General features: G+C 45.6%; 1 protein-coding gene across 1 annotated transcript in view; it reads right to left on the minus strand.

Moving 5' to 3' along the window:
* The window catches only part of LOC139259615 (monocarboxylate transporter 12-like), a 131093-nt gene that overhangs the window by 20089 nt on the left and 89931 nt on the right, over nt 1-21073 (minus strand). The window contains exons 2-4 of the mRNA XM_070875100.1: nt 20816-21071; nt 12488-12591; nt 363-506 (exon numbers count right to left, since the gene is read on the minus strand). Of these exons, the coding sequence (XP_070731201.1) occupies nt 363-506; nt 12488-12591; nt 20816-20931 (364 nt within the window). The 5' untranslated portion in view covers nt 20932-21071. The remainder of the gene's footprint in view (nt 1-362; nt 507-12487; nt 12592-20815; nt 21072-21073) is intronic.

Consider the following 21073-nt stretch of genomic DNA (forward strand, 5'->3'; position numbering starts at 1 on the left):
CCTCGACCATCAACTGATCTTCGATGTCCATTTTTTAATATTTATTAATATTTTTTAGGACTTTTAATGCATGTTTTCTAACCAATCATTACATTAATTTAACAATGAAAGATTAGCAAATGTATTTAATTTGACAGCACTTGACACCAGAAAGGCCCAACAACAATATTTTAATCTGTACTCTAGTTGGGACTGAAGAATTCCACTCACAATTTCACCTCATGGAGCAAGGCAGGAAGCTATCTCTTTAGCTCATCAACTTTATAAGTATTTTTCTCCCTGTCTCTCTTTGATTTCCCCACCTTCTCCAATCTAAGCTTTATGGCAGTTAACCTGATTTATAGAGTAGTTATAATTCTTACCAGTCAGGACTCCCAGTGATAGATACAGGTACTCCAGGCAAGTAGCAAATGAGCTGAGAATGAGGCCAGCAGAAGCTAACACTCCTCCAACAATCACTGCCACTCTAGTGGAATACCGATTGCTAATAATACTTCCAACAGGTGCTAAAGAGAATGAAAAGACAAACATAATGAAAATGATGCACTTTGGCTGTAGCCCTAGCCTGCTTTTGCACTCTGTATAAATGTAAAAACATTAATAAAACACAGCATAAATCTCTATGCATCATGGGACAAATGCGAAGGCACTTTATTGCGATTAGTGCGATCACACCTTAGGATCCTCACACCAGTGTGACCAAATCCTCACCCAGTGGTACCTAACCCCATCCAAAGCCCTTTCAGCTAGGGCATATCCTACAGCTTTACTCGTTTCTCCAGACCTCAAGGGACAATATGCCCCCATTGCTGACAGATACCATCTTGACGAATCTTCTGGAATTTTTTGAGGATGTAACTAGCAGAGTGGACAAGGGAGAACCAGTGGATGTGGTGTATTTGGACTTTCAAAAGGCTTTTGACTAGGTCCCACACAAGAGATTGGTGTGCAAAATCAAAGTGCATGGTATTGGGGGTAATGTACTGACGTGGATAGAGAACTGGTTGCCAGACAGGAAGCAGAGAGTCGGGATAAACGGGTCCTTTTCAGAATGGCAGGCAGTGACTAGTGGGGTGCCGCAGGGCCACTTCCTTAAGTACTCTGGGATGCAGACTATCAGGCCCTGGTGATTTATCGGCCTTCAGTCCCATCAGTTGCCCAAAGACCATTTCCTGACTAATGAGGATTTCCCTCAGTTCCTCCTTCTCACTAGACCCTCAGTCCCATAGTATTTTCGGGAGGTTATTCGTGTTTTCCTTAGTGAAGACAGAACCAAATCATTTGTTCAATTGGTCTGCCATTTCCTGTTCCCCATTATGAATTCACCTGATTCTGACTGCAAGGAACCTACATTAGTCTTCACTAATCTTTTTCTCTTCACATACCTATTGAAGCTTTTGCAGTCAGTTTTTATGTTCCCTGCAAGCTTACTCTCATACTCTATTTTCCCCCCGCCTAATTAAACCCTTAGTCCTCCTCTGCTGAATTCTAAATTTCTCCCAGTCCTCAGGTTTGCTGCTTTTTCTGGCCAATTTATATGCCTCTTCCTTAGATTCAACACTATCCCTAATTTCCCTTGTTAGCCACGGTTGAGCCACCTTTCCTGTTTTATTTTTACGCCAGACAGGGATGTACAATTGTTGTCATTCATACATGTGATCTTTAAATGTCTGCCATTGCCTATCCACCGTCAGCCCTTTAAGTATCATTCACCAGTCTATCCTAGCCAATTCATGTCTCATACAATCGAAGTTACCTTTCCTTAAGTTCAGGACCCTAGTCTCTGAATTAACTGTGTCACTCTCCATCTTAATGAAGAATTCTACCTTATTATGGTCACTCTTCCCCAAAGGGCCACGCATGACCAGATTGATAATTAATCCTCTCCCGTTACACAAGACCCAGTCTAGGATGGCCTGCTCTCTACCCATGGATTTTCAGGAATTAAATTCCACAACTTTGGAGTTTTCCCTGAAAACTGTAAACTTTGAGGGAGAGGTCTGGGAGAATTGGAGGGAGTTAGTGGTGCATCACAAATGGGGAAGGGTGGGTGGGGGGGCTTGGGATTTGGTGGCTCTAGGGTAGAGATTCCAAAAGCAAGAAAGATTTGCATTAATATAGCACCTTTCACAACCACCGGACGTCTCAAATTGTTCCTCGCCCTCATTATATCACGTTGCAGAATCAAAGAGAGCATCTAATCTTGGGGTTGAAGTTCTTGGTAGTTCAAGTCAAGAGGGTGAAAATGACAAATGCATGGAGGGTAGCCAAGTGATTAAACCCTCCGAACCGCTCACTCGCAATCGGTATGATCGTGTTGTGCATTGGGAATTATTTTGGATTTCAAGCAATTTTCAAACTAAATATTGACAGCACAGATTTTTTAAATTGGCAGATACATTTTTGTGAATGGACCAGTCAGGCTTTAGTCAGATGGAAGGCCTTCCTTCTCAGCTTCTTAGCATCCTTCCTTGAAGCAAAATAGGGCTGGAAGGAAGGGGGCTAGTCCACTATTCACTCATTCAGTGCTGAATAACATCACTTGCTGCCAACTTTTCTGTCTCCACAAGAAACAGATGGGCCAAAATTAACCTGTTCTGCGCCTCCGGGGGCACGAGCAGGGCACAAAACTGTTTTTGCCGGGGGGGGGTTGGGGTGAAGGCATTACAGGCTCCCACGAAATTGTGCGGGAGTTAGCGGAGGCGTGAACACAGTAGTGTCGCCGCCCCCCTCTCCCCCACCCCTCCAGGCTGCCGCGCCTTCGCCGATGATGACATTGCCGTGCGCGGCGGCCCTTTTGCTGCCCCACGCCGGAAATTGCCTAGTTCCCGTGAGACTGTCGTGGGCAATGCCCACGCCAGGTCGCGGGTCACCACCCAGGCTGACCTTCGCTCCTGCGATGGAAGTTAAAGGTGAGGTACGCTGCGCCGAACGCCGCCATTTGTTTTCTTCGGCTAACTCCCCGGTTGGCCTGTGCTCCAGCAATGTCGCATGGTCCAGGCCACGATCGTGCAGCCTGGCACTCTCGTTTGGATGCCGGGCTGCGGCCACAGCACCACACAGCCCCGGTGGCCCAGTGGAGGCCATCAATGTTTGCAGCGGCCCTCCCCTTTAACGGAGGGGTGTTGAAGCGCGTGAGCACTATGCGGAGAAGCCACATAGTGCTGCTGATCCCGCCCGCGTAGCACCTCAACAGGAAGTGGAGCATGCGGCATTGCGCTCCACTTCCTGTGACAGGCAGTTACCCAAATTTCGCGGCCGGGGCAGGACATCCTGCAGGAAGTCCCGCCCAACTTGGTTACCATCCCCGAATGGGGTGTAACCCAATTTGCCCCCAGAGTCTGCTTTCTGTGTGGAAAATAGAATGCGGAGATAATTGATGCAAATTGAAAAAGTGCTGAAATAAAAACCACAAATAAAACAATGTTCATATAAACTCGTACTGAGATTGTACCTCATTAAATAAAGGAACTGGTCAGTCACCAGAACTCCATATCAATGGTCAGTATTGGAAATAACTTTTGGGCATTAAAAGCGTATCAGATACCAGCAATAGATTGTAGGCAATTTCTTTCCCATGACTGAAAAGAAAAGCTCTTTCGCTCATCATAATACATGTTGTAATTTAATAGTTTTTTAGCATCAATTTTGGGAGCGATTGAAATATCAAACGTACACACTTCTGGGAACAAATGATAAGAATCTGATAACAGATGCTTAGTGGGTGGAGATTGGCATTATTGATAAGCTCGGGTGCCAGATCTTGCTGGTTTTAACTTTAGAAAAGAGTTTGGCACTTCAATCTCTGAAGTGTCCACGCAGTGGGATTAAAACTCATCAAGGAGCAGAACAAAGGGAGTTCCCTTTCTTTACAAAAACAAAGACTCGCCTCCCCGCCTTCCCCCCCACCCCACTTCTTTATTTTCTGTTTGTTTCCCTCTGTTTTCCGCGGCAGCTAGTAATCATTCTGCCATTCACACCCTAATTAGACTCACCGTTTGTTTCCTAACCTGTGCTATTGAATTGTAAAACAGGCTCATCATTCCCTTTGTCTCTCAAATTTCTTTTGCCTTCCATCCTAACACAGATATTCCCTTCTGTTCTTCCCCCCCCCCCCACTCTCCCGTTCAGGGCCCCAGCACTTCCTTAAGAATCTGTTACATTTCAAACTTTCGCCAGTTCTGACGAAGGGTCTTCGACCTGAAACATTAACTCTGTTTCTCTCCACAGATGCTGCCTGACCCGCTGAGATTTCCAGCATTTTCTGTTTTTATATTATATAAAAGGGAGATCTATGACAGGAATTAAAAGATTTCAGAATTGAAGCCTGACCTGTCACAGGAACAGGAGTAGGCCATTGAGCCCCTCGAGCCTGTTCCACAATTCAATTAGATCAAGGCTGAACCTTGACTGAACCCCATATACCCGCCTTTGGCCCATATCCCTCAACATCTTTGGTTAACAAAAAATTATCAATCTCCAATTAACAACTGATCTAGCATCAATTGTCGGTTGTGGAAGAGAGTTCCAAACTTTTATCACCCTTTGTGTGTAGAAGATTTTCCTAATTTCACTCCTGAAAGGACTGGCTCGAATTTTCAGACTATGCCCCCTGGTCCTCGACTCCCCAACCAGCAGAAATAGTTTCTCTCGATCTACCCTATCTGTTCCCCTTAATATCCTGAAAACTTCGATCTGATCACCCCTTAATCTTCTAAATTCTGGGGAATACAACGATAATTTGTGTAATCTCTCCTCATAACTTAACCCTTGAAATCCAGGCATAATTCTGGTAAACCTATGCTGCACTTCCCCCAAGACTAATGGGGCAGAAATCCCCACCTCCCCGGGTCCGTCCGGAGTGTGTACAGACCGGGGAAGGCATCGCAAAAGCCAGTTTTCAGCGCAAAATGCGCATGCGCTGAAAACGGGCTTTTCCGATCTGTCCAGCTGGAGCTCGACAGGCCCTCTGTATCTCATTCGCACGGGTGAGATTGCGATATTTACCCAAATCTTGCCCAGTGGATGTCCTGAAAACTCTAGCTCCTGGTAAAAGCAGGCGCATAGCCCTCTGTTACAGGCGTAAGAGTTTTAAAATACACAAAAACATTTTAAAATAAAATTATAAAAACACATTTTATTGTTAAAAACCCTCCCCACTACGGTAAGTTTATTTTTTTTTAAATCGGAAAAAGATTTTTTTTTATAATATATAAATAACTTTAATTTAAATTAATAAAAATATGTGGTGTATTTTTTTTTTATTCGTGTTTTGGGTGTTTGGGGAGGGTTTCTCATTCATAATAATGGGAACTCCAACTTACGGAGTTCCCATTATGAATGAGAACATACTTTACCTGATTGGCTGCCCAGAGCCATGTGACTCCAGCTCCAGCCCTGCGCACGTCCTGATGTGCACGCGCTGCGACGCGCAGTCAGTGCTGGCCTCAGGACCCGGAACTCGCGTGGGCGCAGTAGCTTCAGGGAAGTGCGCATCTTTTCCCCTCGATCGCCCGCGGGAAGCAGCCGACCGGGATTTCTGGGTCAATATATCCTTCCTAAGGTGTGGTGCCTAAGAACTGCTCACAGTCCTCCAGGTGTGGTCTAACCAGGGATTTGTACAGCTGCAGCATAACTTCTACCCATTTGTATTCTAGTCCTCTAGATATAAAGGCCAGCGTACCATTAAACTTTTTGATTATTTTCTGTACCTGTTCATGACATTTTAATGATCTATGTACCTGAACTCCCAAGTCTCTTTGGACCTCCACTGTTTTTAAGCTTTTCACCATTTAGAAAGTGCCCTGTTCGAGACATGTTCAAAATGATGTGGAACGAAGACAGAGCTAACTGCCTTTTTCCAGGACCAAATCCGTGACTTCCCATCTAACGGTTTTCTCTCTCCTTCTCTCCTGTTCCCTTCAAGATCCCAACCTCCTGCTCTTGAAACCAACTTAGGCCCTTGGAAAATGCTACTAGTCTCCAAGCAATCACAGATCAAGTCATTTCCTGAAAGAAAGGGTTTGCTGCTGGCTGCTCTGCATGGTTACTCTCATGTATCCTACATGCTTACTGCTTGTACTATCACAAGGGGTGCCACCAGAGGGCACCGCAGTGGGAGACTTGTAGGTTACCTGTACAGGTGTGCCTGGCCTAGTATAAAAGGCAGGCCACCAGGTGTGATCCTCCCTCTGGAGTTACATTAAATGGACTAAGGTCACTACAGTTCAAGCACAACACATTGTCTCATGGAGTCATTATCAGAGCATCCAAAGACATAACAATTGGCGACGAGATTTCAGACCTCCACGCGAAACTGGCTAACCTTGCTACGTTGCAGCAGTTCGCCGATGGTGATGATTGGGACGCCTTTGTGGAGAGGCTCCACCATTTCTTCACAGCAAACGACCTGGCAGGTAACAATACGGCCACACTGGCTGATAAGCGCAGAGCTATCCTGCTAACCAGTTGTGGGCCCACTGTCTATGGCCTCGTCGGAGACTTGCTGGCACCAGCGAAGACAACGACCAAGACATACGAGGAGCTTGTAACGCTGATCCAAGAACAACTCAAGCCCAAAGAGAGCATCCTCACAGCCAGACACTGGTTTTATACCCACCGACGGCCCAAAGGCCAGGAGATCACAAAATATGCTGCAGACCTCAGGAGGCTGGTGGCACCGTGTGATTTCGGCGACCACCTCACCGAAGCGCTGCGGGACATCTTTGTCATCGGAATCGGCCACAAGGGCCTTCTGCATAAACTACTATCTGTGGATACCACAGTCACACTGCAGAATGTCATCTCCGTGAGCTAAGCATTCATGACCTCGACCTGCAGCTCTAGGAGGATGACTCATCCTTAGGGCTCAACCCAGCAAGTACTGTGCACAGAGTGGCGCCTTTTAGAGGCTGGACTGTAGAACGTGAACCTTCTCAGGGATGAGAGAACAGGCCCCCGAGTCCCTTAACTCAGAGTCCGCCGAGGGGGGCTAATCGAGTAGCTCCATGCTGGGGTTGCGGAGGGAATCACAGGGCTCACCCGTGCCGTGTGTAAAGGCTGCAGCACAAAGGGCCACCTCCAGCGAATGTGTAACAGAAATATGACTCACTGTGTTGATGAAGAGTCTGCAGGTGGCCATGAATCCAGCGCGGATTATGAAGCGATACTGAGAGAGGCAGCTCAGCCCCATGATGAGGTATATAGCATGTTTACCTGCACCACCGAATGTTCTCCATTGAGGATGGAAGTCGAGATAAATAGTGTTCCAATCTTCATGGAAGTGGACACGGGGGCGAGCCAGTCAGTAATGAATCAAGAAGCCTTTGAGAGGCTATGGGACAATCAGGCTGAACGACCCAAGTTGGTCCCGGTTCAGGCAAAGCTGTGCACCTACACCTATGAACTTATCCCAGTTGTTGGTAGTGTGGATGTAAAGGTATTCCATGATGGCGCGGTGCACAAGTTACCCCTGTGGATTGTTGCAGGTGATGGACCAACGCTACTCGCAAGAAGGTTCATGGAGAAGATCCATTGGAGCTGGGAAGATTTCATCCCTCCAGCGATCGACGTCCCCGCACTCAGAGGCAAAGCAAGCCCCCACCTGAGGTTGGATCCGGCACCAGACAGCAGACCAGCACAGCACCCGAGGCACAGACCACTCAGCACGACTGCGTGGAGATGATCCAGCTGGGACGACCCGAGCGCACTATCCAGGCTCAAGTGGCAGGACTCTGGAGGAAGAAAATCGGATCCAAAGGCGACTTACCAGCCTCTGTGACAGAACCCGGGGAGAAGAGGATCACAGCAGTCGACATCGTGGATGGAAGAAAGATGGCGCCCAAACCACGAGATGAGGCGCTGAAGAAAAAGATGGCGGTGGCCAGACCACGAGGTGCAGCGCTGATGGAGCAACACATGGCACCTAGCGAAGAATAGGATTGGGGTAAAGATAGCAAGGCTCTCTTAAAGGAGGCCTGCAACTCAACACACTTAAAGGGACAGTTCCACACACTCAATCAATGTAATAGCAACTGTGAATTAGATATAAAATGTGTAATTGATGATCAGAGTTGTGTACATGCAATAAGCAAGGAAAAGTCGTGCGGTTGCGATCGGAGCTACAGGTTATTCACAATAAGTAATGAAACGTTGTGCGATGTAGGATTTCAACTGCATACAGCCAATGCAGTGGGCAAACACCCATCGGGAGCACACAGGCATAGCAAGCTACCTAACGCTGTAGCCTGCGTCCCAGAGCGATGCAAACAGTGATGTGACCACAAACAGCTAATACATACAAGCTGCAGAGCAAGTGATCTCAGGAAGGCAACGGCACTGGTATCGACACCATGCCCCTGATCGGCTCCACCTCTCAGGCACCCGATGGCTCCAACTGCCACGAGCCTGAAAGAGCAAACTGCGTTAAGGCGCAGCCCCCAGACCCTATCGCCACCAAGGCTACACCTGGGAACGAAGGGCCACCCACAACGGTTCTCCCAAATGGGACTGGGACCAGCCAGGATCCCAAACTAAATAACGCCCAGGTAAGTGAGTCAGCAGTTCCCTGTGCACTGCCAGACGACTGCCCCTCAGGGAGCAGCAGCGATCCAGGGTGCAAAGCAAGGACAGGGAGGTCACAGGCATCTGTGAACCTGCCCGACACTAGGAGCAATGGCAAAAGCCCCAAGAGCAGGCAACTTGAGCCAACCGGGTTCCCACTGCCAGCACTGGGCACCATGCCACCACCAGACTACCTGGACACCATCCTGGCACTAGTCTGTCCTCACGCACTGGTGCTGACCCCAGCACTGACTCCTATATACCTCACCATTCAACTGTACTTACCTCACCATGGTAGCATGAATGCAACACGGTAAATGCAAGTGTTTTTTGGACTTGAATGTATATGAAGGTAATGAGCCAACGGCACAATCTATCTGTGGGGGTGGGGGGGGGGAACGGAGAATGGAGTGGTCATGGACACACAAACAGAAACCACCAGCACCTCTACTGCCAACGAAATGCCACCTACTCACCCAAGATGGAAACGACCCTCCAAGGGTCAACCAGATAGAGCTAAGCCCAGAGCACAGTCAATGCAGAGGCGATTTGCACTAAGGGCTGGGGGGAGAGTGATGTCATGAATCCTACATGGTTACTGCTTGTACTATTACAAGGTGGGCCACCTGAGGGCACTGCAGTGGGAGACTTGTAGGTTACCTGTACAGGTGTGCCAGGCCTAGTATAAAAGGCAGGCCACCAGGTGTGATCCTTACTCTGGAGTTACATTAAATGGACTAAGGTCACTACAGTTCAAGCACAACACAATGTCTCGTGGAGTCATTATTAGAGCATCTGAAGGCATAATAGTCACAAGTTCAGCTTGGCATCCAAATAGCAACCTCATTGCTGATTAGAAGGATAAGGGCAGTGCCATCTGATCACAAATCTGGGTTACCATTGTTTAAAGTTTGTGGAGAATCTTAAAACGGCAAGATGAAAATGTGCGTTTTGTTTTGCTGCCTCATCCACTCCAACTGTAATGCAGCTTTGTGCTAAAACACAGCTGATAATTTCCAGATCCTTTCCAACCATATCGTGCCCACCCACCCACCCCACTTCTCCCGGCCCACCTGCAGAGACCAGGTGGGAAGAAGCTGTCAAAATGTAGCAGGGGCCTTACCCACCCATTTCCTGCCCTGATCTGGCCGTCTGTAATTTTAAATTGAAGGCAGCAAGGACACTGCTACAAGCCGGCAGGGTCCTCTTTTAAATATACAGGTCTGCTATTTTAACCTGAGGCTCGAGCAGGGGAGCAGTAATGGACTCCCCATCAGCCCAAACCTGCCGGCAACAGTAGACAGGGCCAGAGGAGGCACAACAACGTAAATTTAAATATCTTAATTTGTCCCTTATGGGCAAGGAGGAGTAAGAGCACTGCTCTGAGCCCCATAAAGCAGCCCTGGGTCTTCTCCGTCCTGGGCTTGTCCCTCTCTCCCCAGGACTGCCATGCCCCTGCTGAGCCTCACTGATCTACTTACCTGGTGCCAGGGACCATTCCCTCGGTCCCCGGCAATGGCCTCCTACCACCCAATTTTAACTTCCCGGCCACTTCGGTTAAGAGGTTGGCAAGTTAAATCAGCTAAGCATCCTTACTGCCACAGCACTTACCTTGCCTCATTCCCTGCCCGCCCGCCCCTCTGCCCCCACCCCCCAAGAGGTCAAATCGAAGCCAGGGTGTCTGTGGGTCTAGGTTTCCTTTGCTTGCAGTGATACACAGAGTCCCTGCAGTTCGTGCAAGTTCAGCTATCGTCAAAAGGTTACCACCCATTTTTCTCCCCACTCCCGAGACCCCCAGCCAGGAAAAAGGAAAATCTGTAAATTCTTCTGATGATTACAGCAGTGCAATGGGTGGTCAGGAGACTGACGTCAAATTTGGGAGGTTTCTCGAGTCTATGGAAGGATTTGTCGGTCTAATTCAGAATCAAAACTGCCTGCAATTTCTCAGCCCTTTGCACCGACCGGCTCGATTGGTAACTAGAAAGAACTGCCAAGGAAACGTCCCAAGATTACTTGGAATTAATGTTACATTTGTACCCAGGCTTTATTCAAAGTACAGTCACTTTACTCCCATCCTGTTACTGAGTGACTCTGGCGAGGAATAATTAACAGACAGCAAGTGTGCCTACAGATCACTAGAATATAATATTTCATTACAAATTCCAAACAGCAATTTAATTTGTATCATAAAAGGTTACAATTACTCACATCAGCACATTTGTGAATGGTTAAACGGCAAGTAAGTCAGCTAATTAATTACAAGCCTCTGATCCGATGGCGACGTTGCCATGGCAGCAGAGCATAGAACCTGGCACTTCCCACCGACTTAGTGAGCAAGTCAAATTTGTTTGGTTTTGTTCTGTTGCGAGGGTTGGCACAACTCTTCCTGCGGCATTACTTATCTGCGATAGTCCAGCATCATTATCATAGGTCACCATTATAGAAACATAGAAACATAGAAAATAGGTGCAGGAGTAGGCCATTCGGCCCTTCTAACCTGCACCGCCATTCAATGAGTTCATGGCTGAACATGCAACTTCAGTACCCCATTCCTGCTTTCTCACCATACCCCTTGATTCCCCTAGTAGTAAGGACTTCATCTAACTATGGAGCTCTCATTGCAATAAAGATGTTTCGATGGTTTCAGCAGAAGCTCTATTCTAGCCAACATACTACATAGGCACAGCAACAGACCATTCGCCCAACCAATCCACGCCTGCTTTTATGTTCCTCCCCCTAAATGCATCGATATTATTTGCTTCAACCACTCCCTGTGGTGGCGAGTTCCACATTCTCAGCACTCTTTGGGTAAAGAGGTTTCTTCTGAATTCCCTATTGGATTTCTTGGTGACTATGTGATATTGATGGCCTCTAGTTATTCTCTCTGTATCCACTCTATAAAAATCTTTCATAATTTTAAAGATCTCTATTAGGTCACCCCTCAGCATTCTTTTTTCAAGAGAAACGAGACCCTGCCTGTTCATCCTTTCCTGATATGTATACTCTCACCCTTGTAAATCTTCTCTGCACCCTCTCCAGTGCCTCTATATCCCTTTTATAATATCGCGACCAGAACTGCATGTAGTGCTCTAAGTGTAGTCTAACCAACGTTCAATACAGCTTTAGCGTAACTTTCCTATTTTTGATTTCTATCCCTCCAGAAATAAACCCTAGTGCTTGTTTTTTTTTTATGGCCTTGCTAACCTGTGTCGCAACTTTTAGTGATTGGTCTATTTGTACTCTGAGATCCCTTTGTTCCTCTACCCCACCTAGACTCACACCTTCCAAGTAATAAGTGGCCTCTCTATTCTTCCTACCAAAATAGAATACCTCACATTTATCTGTGTTCAACTTCATTTGCCATTCTGCAAATGTATTAATGAAGAGCGGAAAGCTCAAAAGTAGGAACTAATTGATCAGTTCCCAATAAAAGGAGCTTTTTATTATCTCCTTTCCTCTGAGCTATGCTTTGTTCTTCTGTTTCCCAAAATCCTGGTTGCCCCTAACACCGCTCCAAGTCAAACGTGAGCAGAATGTTAGAGAAAATAAATCATTGCTGTTATATACACACACACACACACACACACAAAAAACGTCACGATGTACAGAATGTTATCAGGAAGCAGGGAGACGGGAGACATTATTTATCGATATTGGCAAGTGATGAGCTCAAGCAGAAGGCTTAAGAACAAATAAGTTGAGACATTTTCTTGTCATAGAATCATAAAGCCTATGCACAATTCTAACAGTAATCATGTTGCCGATGATTATGATCGAAGCTCATGACTTCAGTGAGACAGAACAAATAGCTGCAATTAATCCACTGCCGCTCGGAACACGTGTTTGAACCGAAGGGCTATGTGCAGCAAAATGTGCCTTAACTCCACGTGACGCAGACTTTCCTAGTTGTACTCCAAACACTCACCGAACACCATTGTAGTGCAGTCAACAGTGGAGTGTATCCATGCCGTCATTGCGTAATCCTGAGCAAAATAATTCTGGAACTCCACAAAAAATATGGAGAAGCACCTAGAAATCCAAAACAACGTTACGTTAGCAGCTATGTGAACTAAAACCAGAAATTGTTCAAAATATACAACAAGTGCATCAACATCTGGAAAATGGAAAGATAAATGAATACCTTGGGTAAGACAGTAACGGGTTTCCCTAGTCCTATGTCTGCATGTATTGGATGCTCTTGCATAGAATTTAAGGTATAGAAACAAACCACTTGGCCTAACTGGTCCAAGCTCCGCACGCGTCTCCTCCCACCATTCAGCACATCTTTCCATTCCTTTCTCCTTCATGTACTTATCTAATTTCCCCTTAAATGCATCTATGCTGGTTGCCTCAACTATTCCTTGTGGTAGCGAGTTCAACATTATAACCCCTCTCTGGGTAAAGAAGTTTCTACCAAATTCCCTATTGGATTTGTTGGTGACTATCTTATATTTATGGCCCCTAGTTTTAGACTCTCCCACAAGACCTCTATTAGGTCACTCCTCAGCCTTCTCTTTTAATCTGTTCATCCCTTCCTCATCCTTGTTAAAAAATGGTTTGCACCTTCTCCAGAGCCTCCATATCTTTTTTGTAACATGAAGACCAGAACTGGGCACACATTCCAAGTGTGGTTTAACCAAAGTTCTAATGAAGTTTAACCTAACTTCACCTTTTCAGTTTTATTTCTCTAAGAATTGAACCCCAGTGATTTGTTTGCATTTGTATGGCCTTGTTAACCTGCAGAGCTACTTTTGGTGAGTTATGACTCTGTACCTCCAGATCCCTTTGCTCCTCTACCCCATTTCGACACTTATTATCCAAGGGGTATATGGCCTCCTTATTCCTTGGGGCCGAGATTCAGGATCTGTATAAAGCCCGTTACCGCCATTTAGCGGCGGCCATGCGGTGGAATCGAGTGGCTGCCACGTTCCAGTCCATTGGTCCAAATTCAGCTCGGGGATTTTTTTGGCTGTCCCCATTTCCACCCCGCTGCTGCCGACTGCCACAAGAGCGTCATCCCGCACCTCCATTTCAATCAGCCCCAAATTTGCTGAAAAAAATCCACGAGCCACTGAACGGTGCCCCCCCCCTGCTTCAGATCCGAGCCTTTACCCTCTTTATACTTCTTTCTCCCGTTTTTCTCTCTTTCCGATGGTCAATATCCAACGTGTTGTAAAATTGCTGTGATGTGGCTTGGGACATTTTACTACATTACAGGCGCTATATAAATAAAAGTTATTATTAAAATTACACCCAGATTCGGGAACTGGGAAATCCTCACCCACCCCCACCCAGGTCAGAACTGGAAAAGGAACCCTGATGGTTGTTGTCTTCGTCAGCCACATGAACAGGAGCCACACAGCATGTGTGATGTTGGGAGGAGGTTCGAAACTGCGTTCCCACCCTTCACCATTTTTACATGCCTGAATTCAGGCACGGGAAGGCCACCCGTCCCAGAGGAACGGGGCCTAATGTAAATGGCAGTGTCATATCCTGATCCAGGCCACAGGAGGCCCATGCACGTGGTCTTTTTCAAAAATGTTAAAGGTTCCTTGTAGGCCAAGATGGCAGAACTACTCATCCTGATACCACAAGGATATCAGGGACATTCCCTACACCCGGCATCACCCTTTCCCCTGATCGTGGACTTGAGATTTAGAACCGAGATGAGGAGAGACTTCTTCACCCAGAGAGTTGTGAACCTGTGGAATTTTCTGCCACAGAAAGTTGTTGAGGCCAATTCACTAACTATATTCAAAAAGGAGTTAGATGTAGTCCTTACTACTCGAGGGATCAAGGGGTATGGTGAGAAAGCAGGAATGGGGTACTGGAGTTGCATGTTCAGCCATGAACTCATTGAATGGCGGTGCAGGCTCGAAGGGCCGAATGGCGTATTCCTGCACCTATTTTCTATGTTTCTATGTCCCCCACTCAATCTGTACTTACTTTGCCGATGCCCGTTTCTGTGGCCTGACCCCACACCGATTCTGTCTCCCACCCGCTGGAGATTGAGTCATTCCTGTCATCTTCAGACGTGATTCAGAGCCGGGGCATGCAAATGAGGCCAGGGAGTTAAAATTTACTGGGCTTCATGTTGCGGGAGAGGTGGCTGATGGTTCATTAACCACTTCGGACCCCACACCTCCAAAATCCTACCCAGATTTAAATTTGGCCTTTTTGTCTTACTAATAATGTTTCACAACCTGAATGAGTTGATCTTTGTAGATCAACTAGCATTTTTCACCCTTTACGGGTTTTATGAACCCCTAAAAATAATGGCTATTAAACTTATTAAGTGCCTCTTTATAAACTTATTTAGTAAATGTGGCTCCCGCCCATGGCCTGTTTTTGATCCTCTCAGTTTTGTTCAATCCTATAGAGAAACTGAATGAATGAGTCCGCACATCTGACACGAGACTCCCAAAGCAAGCGCTCTACTCGGAACTCCTACATGGCAAGCGAGCCCCAGGTGGGCAGAGGAAACGTTTCAAGGACACGCTCAAAATCCTTGATAAAGTGCAACATTCCCACCGACACTTAGGCCAGGAATTCCCAAATGGAGGAAGAGCATCCGGGAGGGCGCTGAGCACCTCGAGTCTCGTCGTCGAGTGCATGCAGAAAACAAGCGCAGACAGCGGAAGGAGCGTGCGGCAAACCAGACTCCCCACCCACCCTTTCCTCCACCGACTGTCTGTCCCACCTGTGACACAGACCGTAATTCCCATATTGGACTGGACAGTCACCTGAGAACTCACTTTAGAGTGGAAGCAAGTCATCCTCGATTCTGAGCCTATAATGGTGTTGAGAGACTCTCTCATTTTCAGTTTTCTGGTTCTGCCAAAGGATCCCCAGCCAGAAAGTCTGCCCATCTTTTCTCCTCACAAATGCCGATTATTTCCAGCATTCTTTTCGTTTCGGATTTCACAGCATTCAATTTTTTTTTAATTTCACAATTCACATGTTGCTGCTTTTACCACAAGTTGCAAGATTTGCTCTTTTGAGTTACATAGAAACATAGAAAATAGGTGCAGGAGTGGGCCATTCAGCCCTTCTAGCCTGCACCACCATTCAATGAGTTCATGGCTGAACATGCAACTTCAGTACCCCATTCCTGCTTTCTCGCCATACCCCTTGATCCCCCGAGTAGTAAGGGCTGCATCAAACTCCTTTTTGAATATATTTAGTGAATTGGCCTCAACAACTTCCTGTGGTAGAGAATTCCACAGGTTCACCACTCTCTGGGTGAAGAAGTTTCTCCTCATGGGAAATGAATTGAGCTGAGTAATAATGACGGAGAAAAGAAATTAATTTTTAAAAGAAGCAGAAGCCTAAATCAATGCTGAAACTGACTGATGGCTGGGTGGGCGGGGGAGGGGCAGGGTATACATAAACATGTTGGTTTGCTTCTTTGCAGGTCTTTTAAGGACATTTTCAACTTGCAGCTGTGAAATTTGTCTAGCGAGACCCACGCAAATTGTACAAGAAAAGGAAAATAGGCCAACTATAATTCGCTGGGCCAGAACTTGCTGGAATGGGGCATCTCGTGACGTGTATCAGCAGTTATACTTGTTCTTGCACCCTTCAGCTAGAAAAGGTATTGCATCATAAGTTGTTGGAAGTGCGAGCTAAAAGGGCGACAGGGCATCTGGGACCTCGGTTAATGGCGGGATCACCAGTGTATCAGCCTTCAGCTGCCTGGGCCCTAAAAGCTCTGGAACTCCCTCCCTAAACCTCTCCACCTCTCTATCTCTCCTTGAGGACGCTCGTTAAAACCTACCACTTTAAACAAGCTTTTGATCATCTGCCTTCATTTCTTCCGTGGCTCGGTGTCAAATTTATCTGTTTGTCTGTAACACTGTTGTGAAGCGCCTTGGGATGTGTTACTACGTTAAAGGCATTATATATATATTTATAAAAACATTAACCACCAATTAAACAGGCATTTTTATAATCTCCAAAAACAATTCACTACATGCAGGAATGGGACAACACGGTTTAAATTGTGCAATTTATGAGCCAGATATATCCGCTCCACAAAGAACGCCTACTTCCACCTCCGCCATTGCCTCACCTGGAAACCTGATCCACGTTTTTGTTGTCTCTAGACTTAACTATTCCATCATCATCATAGGCAGTCCCTCGGAATCGAGGAAGACTTGCTTCCACTCCTAAAGTGAGTTCTTTGGTGGCTGAACAGTCCAACACGAGAGCCACAGACCCTGTCGCTATTCCAATGCTCTCTTAGCCAACCGCCCATCTTCCACCCTCTAAAGTTGAGCTCATCCAAAACTCTGCTGCCCTTATCCTAACTCGCACCAAGTCCCGTTCACCCATCAACCCCTGTGCTCACAATCTTATTAAATGGCGGAGCAGGCTCGAGGGGCCGGATGGCCTACTCCTGCTCCTATTTCTTATGTTCTTATGTTCACTGACCTACGTTGGATCCCTATCTGGCACCGCTTCAATTTGAAAAATGTCATCTTAGTTTTCAAATGATTCCATGGCCTCATCCCTCCCTATCTCTGTAGCCTCCTCCAGCCCTACAACCTTTCAAGATCTCTGCGCTCCTCTAATTCTAGCCTCTTGTGCGTCCCTGATTTGAGTGCTTCAACATTGGCAACCATGTCTTCAGCTGCCTCGGCCCTAAGCTCTGGAATTTCCTCCCTAAACATCTCTACCGCTCCTTCTTTAAGATGCTCCACAGATTTACAATCCTCTTGAGGGAAGAAATTCCTCCTCATCTCAGTTTTAAATGGGTGGCCCCTTATTCTAAGATTATGCCCTCTAGTTCTGGTCTCCTCGATCAGTGGAAACATCCTCTCTGCATCCACTTTGTCAAGCCCCCTCATAATCTTATACGTTTCGATAAGATCACCTCACATCCTTCTAAATTCCAATGAGTAGAGGCCCAACCTCCTCAACGTTTCCACATAAGTCAACCCTCTCATCTCCGGAATCAACCTAGTGAACCTTCTCTCTGAACTGTCTCCAAAGCAAGTATATCCTTTCGTAAATATGGAAACCAAAACAGTACGCAGTATTCCAGGTGCGGCCTCACCGATGCTACAATTATACAGTGTAAGACTTCCCTGCTTTTATACTCCATCCACTTTGCAATAAAGGCCAAGATTCCATTGGCCTTTCTGATCACTTGCTGTACCTAAATACTAACTTCTGTGTTTCATGCATAAGTACCCCCAGATCCTGCTGAAATGCAAAACTTTGCAATTTTCTCCATTTAAATAACAACTTGCTCTGATTTTTTTTCTGCCAAAGTGCATGACCTCACACTTTCCAACATTATACTCCATCTGCCAATTTTTTGCCCACTCACTTAACCTGTCTATGTCTTTTTGCATAATTTTTTCTGTCCTCCTCACACATTCCCTTTCCTCCCATCTTTGCATTGTCAGCAAACTTGACTACGTTACACTCGTTCCTTTCTTCCAAGTCGTTAATATAGATTGTAAATAGTTGGGGTCCCAGCACTGATCCCTGTGGCAGCCCACTGGTTATTGTTTGCCAACCCGAGAATGAACTATTTATCCCAACTCTCTCTTTTCTATTAGTTAGCCAATCCTCTATCCATGCTAATATATTACCCCCAATCCCGTGAACTTTTATCTTGTGCAGTAATCTTTTATGTGGCACCTTGTCAAATGCCTTCTGGAAGTCCAAATACACCACATTCACTGGATCCTCTTTATCCATCCTGTTCATTAGATTCTCAAAGAATTCCAGCAAATTTGTCAACATGACTTCCCGTTCATAAATCCATGCTGACTCTGCCTGACCGAATTATGTTTTTCTAAATGTCCTGCTACTGCTTCTTTAATAATGGACTCCAACATTTTCCCAACTACAGATGTTAGGCTAACTGGTCTATAGTTTCCTGCTTTTTGTCTGCCTCCTTTTTTAAATAGGGGCATTGCATTTGCAGTTTTCCAATCTGCTGGGACCTCCCCAGAATCCAGGGAATTTTGGTAAATTACAACCAATATCCCTGCCGCTACTTCTCTTAAGACCCTAGGATGCAAGCCATCAGGTCCAGGGGATTTATTCGCCTTTAGTCCCATTATCTTACTGAGTACCACCTTCTTAGTGATTGTGATTGTGTTAAGTTCCTTCCCCCTATAGCCCTTGACTATTCACTGTTGGGATATTTTTCGTGTCCTCTACCGTAAAGACTGATACAAAGTATTTGTTCAGAGTTTCTGCCATCTCCATGTTCCCCATGATTAATTCCCCCGTCTCGTCCTCTAAGGGACCAACATTTACTTTGGCCACTCTTTTCCTTTTTATATACCTATAGAAACTCTTGCTATCTGTTTTTATATTTCGTGCTAGTTTACTTTCATAGTCTATCTTCCCTTTCTTCATCGTTTTTTGTCATTCTTTGCTGGCTTTTAAAAGCTTCCCAATCTTCTGTCCTCCCACTAGTTTTGGCACTTTGTATGCCTTTGTTTTTAATTGGATACCGTCCTTTATTTCTTTCGTTAGCCACGGATGGCTATCTTTTCTTTTCCACCCTTTTCTCCTCACGGGAATATATTTTTCTTGTGCGAGTTGTGAAATATCTCCTTAAATGTACACCACTGTTCATCAACCGTCCTGCACTTTAATCTGTTTTCCCAGTCCACTTTAGCCAACTCAGCCCTCATACCTTTATAGTCTCCTTTATTTAAGCTTAGTACGCTGGTTAGAGATCCAACTTTCTCACCTTCCATCTGAATTTGAAATTCAACCATGCTGTGATCACTCATTCTAAGGGAATCCTTTACTCGGAGATTGTTTATTAATCCTGTCTCATTACACAGGACCAGATCTAGGATAGCCTGCCCCCTGGGTGGTTCCGTTACATACTGCTCAAGGAACCCATCCCTTATGCACTCTACGAACTCTTCCTCAAGGCTACCCTGACCAATTTGATTTGTCCAATCAATATGGAAGCTAAAATCATCCATGATTATTGCTGTTCCCTTTTTACAAGGCCTCACTATTTCCTGGTTTATACCCTGATCTACAACTTAAAAAAAAATCAAATTGGTGCAAAAGGAAAGTGATTTTTCTTTAAGTAACTAAGTAGTTTTAGATTAGTGAATAGATTAAAAAGAATGTTAATTAACAAACATTTATGTAAAGATCCTACATTTATGATTAAACTCTCAATGCATTATGGACTCAATGTCCAACAAATTCAAAATGCTCTTGGAAGATCAGGAAAAAATGTTTTACAATCTAGCTATAGCCCCTTTCCCAAATATAGATTCAGCTTCTCATTCCCAATTTAAAAACATACATGGCATATTTGTTAATGGATCTTTTTGTCAAGATCCACCTTGGCTGTGATGCCCTCTGGTCAAATATCCTCCCAGTAACCATCCTCAAGGCTCCAACATAATGGCCATTTGATTGAGGTACCAGAGAGCAACCAGTGATCATGGAGCCATCTCTAGCAAGCAGGCGACAGCTTCAGATGAGATGGGGGAAGAAAACATTGAAAAGCAGAGAAAAAAAAAAGAATCTCCTATTAACATTATAATTTCAATCGAATTATGCCTTGTTGTAATTCTTGTGTCAGCCAAAATGGGACTTTCAATTAAATTGTGCCACTTCACTAAATTACAGAATTACAATTAAAATGACATAAAATATCATATTGCAGTTTCAAAAGATCACAGTGTAAATAAGTAACTCTCGAGTTATACGGGTTAGACATCAACGATACAATGAAATGTGTCACCAATGGTTTCAGTGTTCTGAAACCCTGGCCCGAGTTAAAGTCGGAGCTGTAGTGTTCCAGATCATTTACGATATCTCTTTGGGGCAGTCTGTTGCCACACTGTTCCATGGAACGGTAGGATTAAAGTTCCCAGCACCATGAACTCGCAATGAACCAGACTGCACGGGTCTGTCGGCTTCAGAGAGAGGGAGAGAGAGAGAGAGAGAGAGAGAGAGAGAGAGAGAGAGAGAGATAGGGAGAGAAGCAGATGCTGAGTCAACTCATGAGCAACTCAGATACCTCAGAGCACGACATCTGCTATATAATTCCTGGTCAGGGAACAGCATGCACACGAGATAAGGGAAAGAAAGTAAAAGACACACACCCAAGGTTCAAACAAAAGTTACACATCCAATAGTGATCAGAATTGTAGGTCAGAGATCACACTAAATAGAGGCTTCTAAATTCAATACAAAGCCTGCGCTTAATCTGGGCAGCGTATAATGATCAGAAGAAGTTTTACTGACAAACCTGGACACTGCCCTCGTGCAGATGGTCACTAAGAAGCAGCTGAGAACAATTAACCAGCCCCATCCTCCATCTGGGGCTTCCACTGAGAGAACCTTTGAGTGATGAGCCATCGCCATAGCTCCACTGCCGACCGAGCTTTGCACAGCTACCTGGTTCTAACAGAATGGCAGGCTTGTTCAGTACTTCGGAGGTCAGTTCAGAACAACTGCACATCAACGCCTGGAATGTGCTCTTGTAAATGATTTTCGTTAACCATCT

This window comes from Pristiophorus japonicus, chromosome 3 (genome assembly GCF_044704955.1).
Source record: "Pristiophorus japonicus isolate sPriJap1 chromosome 3, sPriJap1.hap1, whole genome shotgun sequence".
Classification (NCBI taxonomy): Eukaryota; Metazoa; Chordata; class Chondrichthyes; family Pristiophoridae; genus Pristiophorus; species Pristiophorus japonicus.